The following is a 17,056-nucleotide window of genomic DNA, read 5'->3' as shown; positions in this document are numbered from 1 at the left end:
CAGCCTTCTCCTGGGACCTTATTTGGTCCACCTGTATAATCTTGTTAATCTCTTATTTCAAGTTCTTACACCTGACTCATATCTGAAAGCTCTGTTACCAACTAAGGTACCATATTCACAGGTTCCATGAATCAGAATATGTACATCTTGGAGAGTTCATTAGTCTGTCTATCATATTGGATAACCTAGAAATTTTCAGCGTTTTATATAAAAAAGAAAAAAAACCTGACTGGAAGAATTGAAAACTGGTCCCACTTACTTACTTTTTACCCTGATCAACTTTCCTTAACTTTGACCTCAGGCTGAAGATGAGTATTACTACTTCTCATTCTCATCCAAAGAAGTAGGTCAATCAGAGTTTGTCTTTTGATTTTTATCCTCCTTAGATTGGAAGAAATCATATCTTTTAGTTTAAGAAATCTTTTTGAAGGCTATGGTAGGGATAACTTTAAACAATGTTAATAATAATAGTAGCTTAGGTTTACCAAGCACTTACACATGCCAGGTAGAATGCTAAGCACAATTACTTTACTTTATTATTTGATCCACTCACCAACTCTATGAAAGAGGTACTGTTACCACATTACCACATTACAGGTTAGGGAACTAGGCTTAGAAGTTGGCTAGCTTGCCAACTAGGGTTTGGCTGGTAAGATGTAAGTTTACTTGTCCTGTCTCCGTTTTGTGATTTATACTATATTATTGCTATTACTAAGTTCTTGCATGTTTTCACATGAAAAAATTGCCACCATACAATCATGTTATCAAGTGAGTGCATTTAATTTCATTTTTGTTCATACAGGTGAAAAGCCATACAAGTGTCAGATTTGCAATCAGTCTTTTAGAATTAAGAAAACTTTAACAAAACATCTGGTTATTCATTCTGATGCCCGACCCTTCAACTGCCAGCACTGTAATGCAACCTTTAAGCGGAAAGACAAGCTGAAATACCACATTGACCACGTTCACGGGATAAAGTCTCCTGATGATCCCCTCAGTACTTCGGAGGAAAAACTTGTGTCCTTACCTGTAGAGTACTCATCTGATGATAAAATCTTTCAAACAGAAACAAAACAGTATATGGACCAGCCTAAAGTTTATCCATCGGAAGCGAAGACTATGTTACAGAATGTGTCTGCTGAAGTTTGTGTTCCAGTAACGCTGGTCCCAGTTCACATGCCTGACCCGCCCAGTGACCTGGTGCGTCACACTACTACTCTGCCTCCATCTTCTCATGAAATCCTGTCGTCACCGCCACAATCAACCGATTACCCTCGAGCAGCTGATTTAGCTTTTCTTGAAAAATATACTCTCACTCCTCAACCTGCAAATATAGTTCATCCAGTCCGACCTGAACAAATGCTAGATCCTAGAGAACAGTCTTATCTTGGTACATTACTGGGCCTTGATAACACTACTGCTGTTCAGAATATTTCTACTAGTGAGCATCATTCATGAGTCCATCTAAACATTCCACAGACTTTTTGGTGGTCATATGTTAATGTAGCCAAGAGCTGATGGCTCATCAGTTAATAGGGCTGCTATTTTTTTTTTATTTTCTCTGGTTTCCCAAGTCCTCAGAACAGTTTCATATCAAGGAAACTATGTGTGTTTGTTTACTGAACATATGAATATTTGGACACATTTTCTGGCATAGTATTTGAAGCAAATATTTTTGTGATTTTTTTTAAAAAGATGATTTAGTACTAATTTTTAATGGGTTCTCAAATTTTTCAGAATTATTAGCTACTGACAATTTTTTTTAATCACCAGTAGAAATTTTTATTCTTTAGTCTCATTCCTTTTTTCTCCCTTTCCCATCTTAACAAACAGCTTCAGGACCATGCAGCCTTTAAGGAGGAATGTAAAGACTATATGAATAATTGCAACTGTTCTTTATCCCAACTTAAGGTTCATTATCAGTTCACCCAGATTTTTAAAATCAAAATTAGGAATTTGAATTTATAAAAAAAACTTGGATATTTTTATGTTGTCTTTCCATCTGTCCATAATTGTAGGTCATCCTTTGGACTGTAGACAAACTTAAAGCCAGAAACCAAATGTAAGATTAACTTTTAAACAAAGTATAGGGTTGAAATAATTATCCAGATAATTGATTTTTACCTGTATTCAATTATTATGAATAAGAAATAAAACCTTAGGTCTAGGCATTAAAGTTTACAAATTAAAAATGTTCTAAGAGAACTATGACATTTTTAACTAGATGTCATTCTGATTCACCTTTTGTACTTTGCCATTTATTTCAGAAACATTAACAATGTAATACAACATAAGTCTTCATCTCACTAAGGAAGGGGTGATTATAACTAATGACATTTCATTGAATATACTTGTTTGATTTCATTTACTTTGATTGAAACTAAGGAACAGAACCTAGATATTTCATGTATAATTGTTATAAGAGGTGCCAAATTGTAAAATTTGTGTCTAATTTAACTCTGTGTCATTTAACTAAATGCAACCACTACTTATATACAAATTTGCATGCGATTCGGGTCTTTATATTTGCTTTCACATTTTATTAATGTCTGTAATTATCCTTGATTTTTATTTTGTATGAGACAAAAGTTAAGGACATGTGAAAGGAAATAACAGTTACAGTAAAACCTCGCTGATTAAAATTAATTGAGGAAAAAGTTAAAATTATAACTTACCTGTAAGGACATGCACTTTCCATATTTTCAAGACAATTAAAATTTAAACTAGGAAAATATTTCCTAGGAAGATTGCTTGAGGACTAGACTAGGCAGGGTTGATTTATTAGCATGTCATTTTTATGTGAACTACTGGAAACTAGCAGTTTTAAACATTTTCTGTTTCATGTGTGTTTACACTCCCAATTGCGTTAAGCACTTTTTTTGTTTGTTTGTTTGTAAAGTCTGGCCTGGCCCTTGTGGGGGGGGGGGGGAATGAATAAAATAATGAACTTTTAATGAATAAAATTTAACCAGTTAGAAATGGGGGGAATTCTTTGCTGAAGCACTTAAGAAATGAAGGTACTTTACAGGAACTTTTGCCATGCTAGTGAAGATGAAACAAAAGAAAAAAAAAAGTTGAGAATGGAGGCAGTTAACCAAAGTAGCTCATATAAATGGTAAAACCAACCTGAGTTTTTGCCTCACTTGTCAAGGTTTGGTTATAATTATATGAGGACCAGTACACCTAATTACTGCATTATTTCCTTTTAAATCATTCTTACTTTTTGTGGAAATGTTATATCTGAGGTACTTACATGGCTGGGCTTGATGGTATGAGGTACTGTTGCTCTGTTGGGCTTTCAAATTGATCTAAACATACCTATCTTTATGATTTTTATCATAAAGACTGACAAGATTTAACTAAAAATTTTACTATAATGGAAAGAAATCTTACCTGCAAATATACCTGCCTTACATATAACCGAATATAAAAAATTTGGACTTACAGAAAGGCAATTGGTATATATATGTGTGTATGTATATGGTATATTATATATTTGATGGCATAAAAAAAAGGATATTGCATTTTCACATTGAAAAGAATACTTTGCTTTTTGAAGGTATTTACAGTAGGGTTCCTTCAATAATGATGTCCTAATGCTTTAAATATATGATTTAGTAGTAGGAATTGGTTTACATAGAACTCTTCTGGAATACATCTCTTATATAAAGTGAAAAATTGTATAATTGTATTTAGTTATTACTAGAGATAACTGAAACTTGAATAGTGGTTTACTATTTTATAAAATGCTTTCACACATGCTATCTTATTTGAACCTCATAACCAGCTCAGAAATAGAAAGGACATGCTGTGTTCCCATGTTAGGAGAAATCTGAGATTAAGATGAAAGGAGTCACTTTAGCTCATGTGGTCAAGAAGTAGCAGAGCTACTAGTAGGGAAAGGGGCAGCGAGCATTGATGAATGCTCACTGTGTGCCAGGCACTACGTTCTCTCTCCTTTAGTCCTAACCCAATCAACAGAGTGGGTACTGTAATTCTTAGGAAGAAATGGTCTCAACAGGTGCGCAGAAACAACACAACAACAAACTCATCTGCTGCCTCTAATTTCCAGAAGTATAAGAAAATCTTAAATAGTAAAAACCTCATAGATTTGGGCAAACTGAATGTATATAAGATTTTGAAGTTGGCACAAAAAGTATGAGGCCTGTTTTCAGATGACCTTTCTATAACTCTAAAATCTGCTTATTTTGTAAATATAGATAAAATTTAGAATCTGGTAACTAAGTTTAGCCTCATTCTGAATTCTTTATTTTATGAGTATAATTTATTGTTTTAAATTAATTTTAGCAGATAGCAGTTAGCACTTAATCTGTACATTGAATAATTTATCATGTGCAGAAATTGGTTTTGAACTTAAATGCACCAAAGATTTTTAGTAGGTATTATATAGTTTAAAAAATATAAATTCTTTGTTGTTTGAATAAATATTTGTCCAAAGAAGCACATTTGAAGTCCTGGAATAATGGATTTTTAAAAAGTTGTTAGTTTGAATACTGAGATGAAGTATTAAGTGTTTGTGTCTATATGTATAAAAATAAGAACAGAAAAAATACTCTGGGAATAGTCATACTGACAAACTGGTGACAAGTAATAATACTGTTTTCCTCAGTTTAATTAATTGAATGTTATGTTTTTAGTGAACACTATCAAATGCTAAATGATAAGCTTATTTTTTACACTACACCACATATTATGAAAATAATTTTTGCCTTAGAATTTTTTTTTCAAGTCAAGATTATTTTTCTAAGAAACCCTATCTGCTTCTTGCAGCCTAAAATACCATCTGAGGTTAGGGTTTGTTCCTTGTGCCAGCAAGATTTAACCAATACCTATAAAGGTAGTGATCTTTGCATACTTTTATGTAATTTAGACATTGCTGGGAGAAGAGGAACAGCAAAAAGATTTTAGATTGGTGCTTTACTAAGAGACTTCCTTTTAAGTGGTGGTAGATCATTAAATAGGTACACTAATACATTTTTCTATCAATTTTAAAAATTTTGAAACATCTTTGTAGAGTGAAGATAAACTGTTATTTAAGGGCTAATAAGTACTTAGATATCGTTCATTGCTTTTCACTCTATAAGTGCAAACATAGAGTTAAGCTGCTTTGTTTATAAGCTTGAGTTTTCTTCCTGCCATAGTATAAAACATCACTGATGGAAAGTCAGATTTTGAGCATTAGCTCTTTGACAGTGTCCTTTTATACCCACTCATTTCTGTATTGAATGCTTTGTGCCTTTTCTATGTGTTATAGTTACGGTTGATCCTGCTGGCTAGATTGTACTGGTTAATAAATGATGTTTTGTTTTCAGTTCGGGGGTTTTTTGATTATGGGTCTTAATGTTTAGTTGCCTGCTGGTAAGGCAACATTTTTTTTTTTTAGGTTGCTTTAAGTTTACATAGAAAAATTGGCACTAAGTACTAGTGTGGACTTTTGTTATTATGATTTATATATTTTTTTAAAAGAATTATCTATCGTGGCCTTTATCATTACTCTAAGCCACTCCAGGGCCTGTCTCTAGATGCTTATTAGAGGAATCTGACAGATAAGTAGGGCATTTGTCTGTCTTTCCAGCTCTTTCTGTCTGTCTCTTATCAAATAACTAGTTACCATAACCACACCACACAACTTTGCACTGTTAAGACTTCTTATTTCAGTTTGCCTAAAACTGAACAAGAGGTGATAGTTTGAGGTGAATTTATCCTTAGGAGCAGCAACATCCCAACCAACATGTAACTTGAGTTGATGAACTCAGGAAAAAATAGATTAAACAATCGTATTTGGATATTTTTAGATTTGGTGCCAAATTTGAGATGACTGAAAACATATTCTTTAATAGGGAACAAGTAGCATTTCTAAACCTTAAGTAGTATGATAAATGTTACTTGCTTTAGAGTGAATAATGGATAATATGAGAGTAATTTTCTAAACAGTTTCTAGACACTTTCTCCTTACATCTTACCTTTTTTTTCTTGTTCTTTTACACGTTTCTCTTATAGTCTAGTGGTTTTGGGGTGGGGGTTTCTGCCTTATTTCCTCTGAAATCATTTTTACTTAAGATGCATTTTTCCCAATAATATTAGCATGCTTTCTGCTCTTTCTCTTGGGAAATAGCATTAATAAGATAGAAGTAATAGGATTAGGTTATGTAGAAGATGAGAGAAAGCAGGTTTTAGTAGAGAGAGTGTGCCTACGTTTTGCTTATTTATGTTTCAACTTGCTATGTATTGGTCTTCTGTCTATGACTCTTGAAAAATCCCGTAAGTAATATTTAGTCTCTGCAGCCACTTAAATATAGAGAAATTAAAGATCTTTTTTGGAGCATAGAGGTTTGTACAAAGATGGAAATGACTCTTGTTTTCCAAATTCTTAGACAAAAATAATTTCAGTGCTTAAATTACTGTTTGAGATTCTAAAATATTCTTAACTGAAGAGCATGTGCACATCTCATTTTTCATTGCACCTCTTTGCTTGGTATTCCTGCTTGCATTAAAGTTGGACAATGTACTGTGGTGTCAAAATATTTATTCCTTCCAACAATCAAACTCTTATTATCCATGCCTCTTGATAAAACTGTATCACACTTGATGAATGTGGCTGCCAAAAGATGACACAAAGCTGGGCATTCAGCTGCTGCGTGTTGTGTGGTAAATACTCTGATGAAGGGGATTTATGTTGTACATTAAAGTGGAAATGCTTTTGAACTTGCTTTCAGTCTCAAATCATAATTTTTGTTTTTAATTAAGGATACTTTTAAAAGCAATGACAAAAAAATCTAAACTGTCAAAATTCATTATTGTCAATTGTGTGCAAAATATATTGTGAGTTTTATAGATATTTTGGTTGTCTCATGTTTATTAAGTACCAATGTCTTTATAGAAAAATTCAGTTCTCTGTGAAGAATAGGAAGTGTCTTGTATATCGAACTAGTTCTTTGTTATTTTGATATTTAAAATAAATATGAAGTTCGTTCCTGATAAGCCCATCTAGGTTTTATTATATTGTCTTAGCATGGAGACACTGTGCTCTGCATGCCTGTGAAAAAAATTGAATGCAAGACCATTGACAAATGGAAAACCAAGCATCTTGGGGCACATTTTAAGAACTTTCATTTCTCATAAGCTACACATTACTTTGAAATATTTTGTTTACTAAACACAGACCGTTAAACTATTTAATGATGTTGAGTGTCTAATGTAAATTCAAATGTCAGTGATGACTATTTGGCTTGAAGTAATCATTTTTTAAAAAATACAGCAAAATCCTATTAATAGAGTAAGATATAATACTAGAGTGGCCCCTCTTTTCTCTAACCCCCTCACTTCCAGACCCCCACCTGCTGGCCATGGTAGAAATGGTGACTGGTTAGGCACAACCAGAACACCACTGGACAGAACCCCAATCTTGCATGCAGTCATCTCCACCTAGCACCCCATCAGTGTTAAACAGGCCATCATTCTATCAAGGGAGCTGCTTTTGAGTGTTGGAAGACCAGTAGATTCTACAAGCAGGGGCCCTTTTCTGCAAAGTGAGTCTTCTGATTTGGAGGCAGTGTTGTGTGTGATGCTTAGTTTCATCTGTTGCTAACTAACAAATTACACCAAGCCAAGTGGCGTCAAACAACAGGTTACTTACTACCTGCCAGTTTGTGGGACAAGTAATGGAATGTTGCATGTTAACATCCAGTTTTATGATCCTTTGTATCTCAAGTCAGCAGATTTCTTTGTAAAGGGCTAGACACTAAAGTTATACAGGCCATATGATTTTTTAAAAGATTTATTTATTTGGACTGGCGCCATGGCTCACTAGGCTAATCCTCTGCCTGCGGCACTGGCACACCAGGTTCTAGTCGCAGTCAGGGTGCAGGATTCTGTCCCAGTTGCCCTTCTTCCAGGCCAGCTCTTTTCTGTGGCCCGGGAGTGCAGTGGAGGATGGCCCAAGTGCTTGGGCCCTGCACCCACGTGTGAGACCAGGAGAAGCACCTGTCTCCTCTCCTGGCTTCGGATCCGCATGATGTGCCGGCCACAGCGCGCTGGCCGCAGCAGCTATTGGAGGGTGAACCAATGGCAAAGGAAGACCTTTCTCTCTGTCTCTCTCACTGTCCACTCTGCCTGTCAAAAAAAAAAAAAATTATTTATTTGAAAGGCAGAGAGGAGGAGAGAGAGAGTGGTCTTCTATCCACTGGTTCACTCCCCAATAGCAACTTCTGAGCTGCAGGGATCTGAAGCCAGGAGCTTTTCTGGGTCTCCCACGTGGGTGCAGGGGCCCAAGGACTTGGGCCATCTTCCAAAGCTTTCCCAGGTCATAGCAGAGAGCTGGATTGGAAGTGGAGCAGCCAGGTCTTTTTTTTTTTTTTTTTTTTTTTTTGACAGGCAGAGTGGACAGTGAGACAGAGAGAAAGGTCCTCCTTTGCCATTGGTTCACCCTCCAATGGCCGCTGCAGCTGGTGCACCACGCTGATCCGAAGGCAGGAGCCAGGTACTTCTCCTGGTCTCCCATGGGGTGCAGGGCCCAAGTACTTGGGCCATCCTCCACTGCACTCCTGGGCCACAGCAGAGAGCTGGCCTGGAAGAGGGGCAACCGGGACAGAATCCGGCACCCTGACTGTGACTAGAACCTGGTGTGCCAGTGCCGCAGGCAGAGGATTAGCCTAGTGAGCTGCGGCGCTGGCCAAGCCAGGTCTTCAACCAGCACCCATATGGAATCCTGACACTGCAGGCAATGGCATTACCTGCTATGCCATAGTGCCAGCCCCCATTTTTTTTTTTTTTTTTTTGACTTGCAGAGTGGACAGAGAGAAAAGTCTTCTTTTTCCATTGGTTTACCCCCCAATGGCCGCTGCGGCCAGCGCGCTGCAGCAGGCACACCACACTGATCCGAAGCCGGGAGCCAGGTGTTCTGGTCTCCCACACGGTTGCAGGGCCCAAGGACTTGGGCCATCCTCCACTGCACTCCCGGGCCACAGCAGAGAGCTGGACTGGAAGAGGAGCAACCGGGACAGAACCGGCACCCCGACCGGGACTAGAACCCGGTGTGCTGGTGCCGCAGGCGGAGGATTAGCCTATTGAGTCATGGCACTGGCCTATGATTTGTTTCATAGCTGTTCTGCCATTGTAGTAGAAAAGCTATCATGGAAGATATGCAAATGAATGGGCATGGCTTCATTCCAGTAAAATTTCCTAAACATCACGGAGCCAGATTTGGGCTTCAGGTCTTAGTTGTTTCGACCTGGACTAGGTAATAGTTGAGATGATAGACAGTTTGGCTTGTATAGTCACCTCCCTAGGCTTAGACATTTAGTCTCTACCAGCCCAATAGCAAAACAACTAAAAAAGGATCAGCTTTTCAAATGGTGAGTGCTTGTCTGCAGAGGAAGACTGACCTTATTGCTAAGCCTGGAATTTTGTGTTGTGATTCTGCTCTGTAAACTTGCCAGAGCTTCTGTTCTATACCTCTGATTGTCATACACAGTTGAGTCTTTTAGGCCATGTAACATGAAAAGCCGGGCAGCACTCAGTGCAACCTGGACCTGCCCCAGAGGCCTTCCCAGGTCCAGGCCCCACTTGAAAAATGTAGATCTTAGCAGTTTACCAGTTAAATAGATTGCTGAGACATACCCTAATAAAGTATTCACTGCCTGAAAACAAGACAAAAATACAGCAAGTAGTAATTTATTTTAGAATGGATATTCTGGCATATCTGACCATTGAAACCCTATAACTTTATTGATGTGGCAAAACTCTGAACTTTGTTAGAATGCTATGGTTTGAATATGATTTGGCCCCCAAATCCATGCAGGTTAGACAACAAAATCATGTTAACACTAGTAAGAGAATGAAAAATTAATCCAATTATGGTAAAGCCTTTGGAAATGGTAAAATTGAGGTCGGCTGGCACTGTGGCTCAATAGGCTAATCCTCCACCTGCGGTGCTGGCACACCAGGTTCTGTCCCGGTTGCTTTTCTTCCAGTCCAGCTCTCTGCCGTGGCCTGGGATTGCAGTGGAGTATGGCCCAAGTGCTTGGGCCCTGCACCCGCATGGGAGACCAGGAGAAGCATCTGGCTCCTGGCTGCTGATCAGCGTGGTGCGCCGGCCGCAGCGCGATGGCCACAGCGGCCATTAGAGGGTGAACCAAGGGCAAAGGAAGACCTTTCTGTCCCTCTCTCTCACTGTCCACTCTGCCTGTCAAAAAAAAAAATTAGAAAAAGATTAAATGAGGTCATGGGTGTGGAGCCCTCTTGATTAAATCCTGGTAGTTTATAAGAGAAACACAAGCAGACACATGTGCTCTTGTCTCGTGCCATGTGGTGCCCTGTGCCACCTCAGAACTCTGCCAGCAAGAACACCATCACCAGAGGCTGACCCCATGGGGCCCACCTGCTAGACTGTGATCCTCCAAAACAAACCATTTCTTTACAAAATTAGCCTGCTTCAGGTATTTTGTAATAGTAATGAAAAAATGATTAGTACAGACATATCCTGTCTGACTTGCGTTTGCTGTATTTCTGGCATCTAGAATGCTTGCTGCTGTTAGAGACACAGCTCACCAAGGGCCTGGTTATACATTCTTACTGGTTATGCCAAGAATGTAAAGTCTTGACTGTCTTTCTCCAGGCCATTTCTCCAGGTTATGTCTGCAGAGGGCAATCCTGAAGGATGCAGTGATGTCCACCTTCCCAGGGGTGGAGCTATAAAAGCTAAAATTTCCAGCTCAGTGTTCTCTCCTGTAACAACCTACTGTGTGTGCTGGAATTCATCATGGACCCTTGGACTGCCCCATGAAACCTGTGGAGCAAGAGAAAGCCATGTGAATAAAAATATAAACAATATGACTACTTTTTTCTGTGGGTAATGAAGTTACTTGTCACTACCCAGGACTATCAAATCATCTGCCAGCATTTATGATGCAAGTGGGACAAAATCCAGATCCTCAGAGTTCTTGACAGCTACGTATCACTCACTGATCCTAATTAGAAAATGCCATCAGTATAATAGACCACTGGGATATTTTGAGAGCTTTCAAGAAATCCAGATGCTTTGGATAATACTGTGGTTTAGAGAGATTTGACTAGCCCTGAGATAAGACAGTAATGCTATAGTATTGCCCCACAACATAAATAGAAATTGCTTCAGTTTTTCACATTGGATGAAGGGAGAAAAACAAGCAAAATCTACTTCCTAGTCAATATCTACAAGCCAGTTGGCAACAGGATGCTGATAACAATATGAAACTGTCACAGTAATTGGCATCATCACTTAATTGCTATAATCTGTCATTCTTCAGGACTCACCTGGTTTTATGTTTGTTTTTTACTAGCCAAGTAAGTGAGACAAGTGGATATGTGAATATAATCATCCCAACATCTCTGAATAATCTCTGAATTGGAGAAATGAGGAAGGAGGAATTCCACTTGGCCTTTTTCTACCATACTATCCCTTACTCTTTGGATCTGGGAACCAGAGTGAGGATGCTACCAGAAAGTATTCTTATTTTGTATTCTGGAATTGGATGGATCCAGCAGACACTGTGAAACAGCTTCAGGCCTGCAGGCATCTATTGCCTCATCTCTAGACAGTCCCACCGTGACTGGTGGTCTATGGTGGCATTTGAGGTTTCTGCATTGTAGCAGAGCTATTATCTCATGACCTGTGGGAAGTTTTGTTTTTCCCCTCCCTCTATCCATAGTCACATTGGTAAGTGGCTGCACTTCACTCTGGTATACACTTGCATTCATATTACAGAATCCTTTCTCATAGAATTGGCTCTGTTGAGAACCGGACAAAAGAGTGAATCACTACATTGACTTCAGTTAGGTTTCTCCTTTACAGGTTTCTCCTTTACAGGTTTCTCCTTTATGCCAAGTAACATGATCCTATACTGCCCAAGTTATTTCTAGGGATCTTTGATCAATTAGCTATTGCTACATTTCCCTGTTCATTCCCCTGTTCAGACTGTTCAGTCCTGCACACATTGTGTGAAGTGCTGTAACACTTTATCTGAGTGCCAACTGGACTTGGCACTTGGGGATCTTATCTTTTACATGGAGACCAGAGAAGCTATTTTCAATGTAATATTCTCTAACATCATTTATGACCTATAAAGAAGACTCATCATAAGTCCTTTTAAGGATGACTGAGTCATCCTCATTTATGTATTTCTTTACCCCTTGGTAAAGGGAAGATTTGGAGTGGGGGTGCTGAGATCATACATATATATATATATATATATATATTTTTTTTTTTTTACATGTGTCTTAGCTGAGTATATAGCAGATATGGACAACCTCCAATATTCCCACCTTCCTGAGCCTTTACACACCTTATTCTAGAGTGTCAAGTAGGTTCCAGCATATTAATTTAACAGACTGTAAAACACTACTGAATGCAACTTTCAGTTAGTGAATCTAGAAGACTCTCATTGCCATACCCATACCCAGTACTTGAGCCAGGGTATTAAATAGGTAAACTGTACCTGTGACAATACATTTTGCTGATTGTTCCTTAGGGTTTGTGCCCTTGGTCTAACACCAGTACAATCTACTTTAGAATGTCAAGGTCTCAAAACTCTTTTGGGGTACACTTGCATAGGCTATTTCTTCATCAGCGCATCTTGCACTTACCTCTTTGACCAGGTTTTATTTTGTTGAACCTGAGCTAACGAGAGGTCATGAGGTGGAGGCCGAGGGGAATTGGCCATGAGCCGTGAGTCTAGTCTCCAGGTGAAGTTAGCAGATTAAAGAAGCCCTCAACTTGGGACAGATTTGGACGAGGCTGCCTCTCTTCCAAGCAGGGGAGGTTTGTGGAAATAAGGAGGATCATATCTGCACTGTTTCATCCAACAAAAGCACTATTCCATCCCTCTGCCTAAGAAAGCTAGCAGCTTTGAGCATTGAGATAGTGCACCACATTTACCATCAGATCCTTGGGTTTATTAGCAGACATCTGAGTTTAGTACTTGGCTGTATCTTTCCAGGAATGAAGGGACTTAAGAGCTTTCATCAGTGCCTTCATGTTTTCAAAAAACGTTCTTAGTTGTATGCTTTATAGACTTTCATTTTCATTTCCATTGTGTTTGCTCTCTAGGGTACCAGGAAAACTTAAGTGGCACTGTAATCTTTTAATCATTTGTAAAGTGGTGGCATAGCATCTGTGTACCACAGCCACTTGATTTCTGAATGAATTACTCATGTATACTTTGTCTCATGCTACCAGCAGTAATTTTAATAATCATGATGCCTCCACATGCCTCAGATCATCGGGATCTGTTCCTTTCTGGCAAGAGTATATCCCATGCTCTTGAAATACAAGTAACCAGGGGCTAGTGCTGAGGTGTGGCAGTAAAGCTGCCATCCATGGTGCCAGCATTCCCTTTGGGTTCCGAGTTCTGACTGCTCCACTTCCAATCCAGCTCCCTGCTAATGCACCTGGGAAAGCAGCAGAGGATGTCCCAGGTCCTTGGGCCCCTGTACCCACGTGGGAGACCTGGATGAAGCTCTTGGATACTGGCTTTGGCCATTTGGGTAGTGAACCAATGGATGGAAGGTCAATCTGTCTGTCTGTCTCTCTCTCTCTCTCTCTCTCTCTCTCTGCTCTGCCTCTCCCTCTAACTCTGACTTTCCAAAATAAATACATTAAAAAAAAAAAAAAAACCCATGAGCAAATCAATTCTAGATTTCCATACTAAGACACAAGACCACTGTTAAATCAATCAGGGTCACCAAGTCAATAGAAAACAAAATTTAATTAAGTGATTAAATGTGAACATGTGACCAGGATGTAAGGAAGCCATAAGTGATAGTGCAGAACATTGAAACTAGTAATAACATGGTATTCCCACCCCACATCTGAAGGGAAGAATCTCTATGGAGAGGGTACCTGCCACAGCTATGTGTGATTTTTAATGTAGAGAGAGGCAACCAACATCCCAGGACGGAGGTGAGTAGCTCAGAAAAACCCTCACCTCACTTCTCTTCTGAAGCAAAATAGAAGACCCAGAGTAAGAAAACGCATTGTTGCACTCAATGGAAATAAGCAGTCCCCAAAGAGACGGCTGGGAAAGGACGGAGTGTGCAAGTGAAGGAGCAAATAAAAATCTCCAATACAGGTCATTCTGATTTTTTAAAAAATGTGTGCCAATAGCATTGCTTTATTTAAAAACTGTGAGGAATGAGCAAATAGGAAAAATTGTGCTACTTGAGTGCTCTATCCTAAACAGGGGTTATTTGCAATGTTAATGAGTAACAGCCACACCAAACTAAGTTAAATATATTTGAAAATAATTACAATTCATATTGACATTTTTGCTGAGAATAAAATTAGGTAGTAATAACTTCATTGTCCATCAGTCCTGAAGGATTAAAAAACCTCTATGAGCAATTTTATTTGTTTATTGTTAAACTAATAGAGTTCAACTCCAGGTGTCATTGGATATAATTCCATATGTCATCTTCTTTGCTTTTCTACTTTTTCTTCCTATGTTGTGTAGTTATATACACATTCATACACTGTTGCTATTATTTAAGTTTCCTATTACTTTTAGAGGCAGTAAGAGCAAGATTCCGACCAAATTGCCTGGGGACATATCCTGGCTTTGCCACTTCCAACTTAGTTGTACCCCTGAAATCCTCATTCGTAAAATACAAAAAAGTTCTTAACATCCACTGAAAGTTGATTCATGTAGGTAGAAAGGGATTACAGTAGACCCTGGAATATAGTGGGATGTACCCTGTACTCATTATTATTAGATCCTGACAATCAAAATAAAAGCCAAGAAGCTGTCAAGGGCATTGCCTAGAAAATGATCAGGTATGAGTTATTGGGATTTTCGGGTTTCCTGTGTTTTTCTAGCTCTGCTCCCCGCATCCTGAGGTAAGGAGCCTCCTGCTTTGGGGTCAGTCAGCAAAATAAATACACAAACCACAGATTTAAATTTCTAGACGTTTCAACCATTCGGCTCAGGAAGCGGAGAAAGTAAATCCGATTCATTCTGGGCGGGATATAATCAGACGAGAGGAGCGTCATAAACCAGTTTTTGCCTACTTAACAGCTTTACCTACGGTTGCACCGTACCACCAAAATAATCGCCACGGTCGCTTTGGAAGTGCTCGAAGTCTCTCCCTTTTCAGCCCAACGGGTCTACAAAACCGAAAAGCACATTTCAGTCGCAGGGCCCTGGTTTCAGGGGTCGCTAGGACCCCGCCGCCGTACTTGCCTCCCACGCGGGGAGCGCCCGCAGCCCGGTCCTATCATTTAAATAAGGCGCTGCCGCCTCATTGGCCAGAAGCTGTACGCAGCGATTGGCCCCGCGGCGCTGTGGGCGGTGCCCGGAGGCGCCCATTGGCGGAGGCGGGAAGTTTAAACGAGGCGAGAGGCCACACTTAAGTGAGCTGCTCTGTTGGGTTTTGGCGAATCTGCCGGCTTTCCTTTCGCTTCCCGGAGGCTGTCGGCTCTTGGAGAAGACAGGGGGAGAGCACGCCCTCACGACCTCCGGCAGCCGCCCCCTGAGGGAGAGCGGTCGGCGCGCGACCTGCACGCCCCTCAGGAGCCGGCTCCGAGCCGCCATGGCGACCCGGCGAGCGGGACGCAGCCGCTGGGAGCTGAGCCCCACGGGGCGGCCGGGCCCCGCGGCTGAGGAGGCGGCGGCCTCCCCGCCCGTGCTGTCCCTCAGCCACTTCTGCCGGCCGCCCTTCCTGTGCTTCGGCGACGTGCGCCTGGGCTCCTCGCGCGCGCGGCCCCTGGCGCTGGACAACCCCAACGACGAGGTGGCCGAGGTGAAGGTCTCGCGCTTCCCGGCCGCCGAGCAGGGCTTCAGCGTGTCTCCGCGCTGCCTGGTGCTGCAGGTAGGCCGGGTGGGCCCTGGGGGCGCCGCGCGTGGACCCCTCGCGCGTGCCTGGGTCCCCCTCAGGAGGCCGGGGTGGGCAGGGACGCGGGCGGTGACAGCGCGTCCGGGCGCGCGCACTCGGCTTGTTTAGTACTGGGCTTTGCAAGATGCTCTTGCGGCTGCGAATGAACGGACGGGTTTTCTCGTAAACTATTTCTCAATTGATTGCTTAGAGCAACTTTTTTGATGTCTTCCACTTGGTTTTCCCACTAGACGTCTTCATACGCACGTTACCGTTAGAGTCAGGGTCACGACTTTTTTCTGATGGAATAGTTTTTGTTTTGGCTGAATGTCTACAGCCAAAAACAAACCAAAAACCTCGAGAGATTTTCTGTATGCGTCTGTGGTGTGTATGCACACTTCTAATATTTTTCTCTTTGCTGCCCCTATGATTGTAGTGATATATCCAGTTTAGTATTAGCAATATCATCCCTTAGCTTTTACAGCATCGCGTGGGCCAGAGTGGTGCCCCCAGTCCCATGTCCCATTTCTCTAGAAGGAGCTGATCTGTTAGACAGCAGTGGCCCCTCTAAAGCTTCGGAAGCCGCCTGCCCCTCCCCTCTGAGTGTTTTTCCTTTCCGCGGAACCGTAGATTCCTTTTCTATCAACGTTAACACTTCTACTTACTCCTTTTTGTGATAAGCTGGAACTGAAGCTTTTTGTATTTTGAATAAATTCTGTTTTATGGAGTATAACTTTTCTGTTCTTATTTTTTAAAGGCAGCTGCTTGTGCTATTATATAGCTTCTCTTCTAAAACACAAACTTGTCTTCCTCATGAGTGACAGCAGAGCCTGTCAGGGCAGTTTTGCAGTTGGCCCATTCTGTCCATCTGCCAGGCTGTGGGGCGTGGATGCAAAGTGTGTCTGGGTTCTGGTGACTTTGACAAAGCTCTCTGAACATTAGTTTCTTATCTGTGAATGTGTATGATCTTAGTAATAGCTTCATAAAGATGTTAGCAGTGAATGAGTTTTAAAACACTTTCAACTTTGCAAGGAACACAACAATTGACACATACTGTATGATGATGTGGATTTTAGAGGAAATTTAGTTGATCTGATTTATATTTCTTTTTGAATAAAATCTTCATAATGCATAGTCATTATATTTGAAATAGAAGTAGTGTACATATTAAAGAAGTAGAAATATACAATTA

General features: G+C 40.4%; 2 protein-coding genes across 4 annotated transcripts in view; both read left to right on the top strand.

Annotated features, from left to right (window-relative positions):
• ZBTB41 (zinc finger and BTB domain containing 41) overlaps positions 1 to 7,002 on the top strand; it is a 50,389-nt gene extending 43,387 nt beyond the window's left edge. For both annotated transcript variants that reach the window (XM_089312028.1, XM_002717682.6), the window contains exon 11: positions 803 to 7,002. In XM_089312028.1, coding sequence (XP_089168154.1) covers positions 803 to 1,458 — 656 coding nt within the window. In that variant the 3' untranslated portion in view covers positions 1,459 to 7,002. The remainder of the gene's footprint in view (positions 1 to 802) is intronic.
• An 8,361-nt stretch (positions 7,003 to 15,363) lies between these two features.
• The window catches only part of ASPM (assembly factor for spindle microtubules), a 53,236-nt gene continuing 51,543 nt past the window's right edge, over positions 15,364 to 17,056 (top strand). For both annotated transcript variants that reach the window (XM_008268710.5, XM_089312026.1), the window contains exon 1: positions 15,364 to 15,861. In XM_008268710.5, coding sequence (XP_008266932.4) covers positions 15,583 to 15,861 — 279 coding nt within the window. In that variant the 5' untranslated portion in view covers positions 15,364 to 15,582. The remainder of the gene's footprint in view (positions 15,862 to 17,056) is intronic.

Source organism: Oryctolagus cuniculus, chromosome 13 (assembly GCF_051225735.1).
Source record: "Oryctolagus cuniculus isolate XC-2025 breed Fujian yellow rabbit chromosome 13, ASM5122573v1, whole genome shotgun sequence".
NCBI classification, from domain to species: domain Eukaryota; kingdom Metazoa; phylum Chordata; class Mammalia; order Lagomorpha; family Leporidae; genus Oryctolagus; species Oryctolagus cuniculus.
This window is presented reverse-complemented; position numbering and strand designations above follow the sequence as displayed.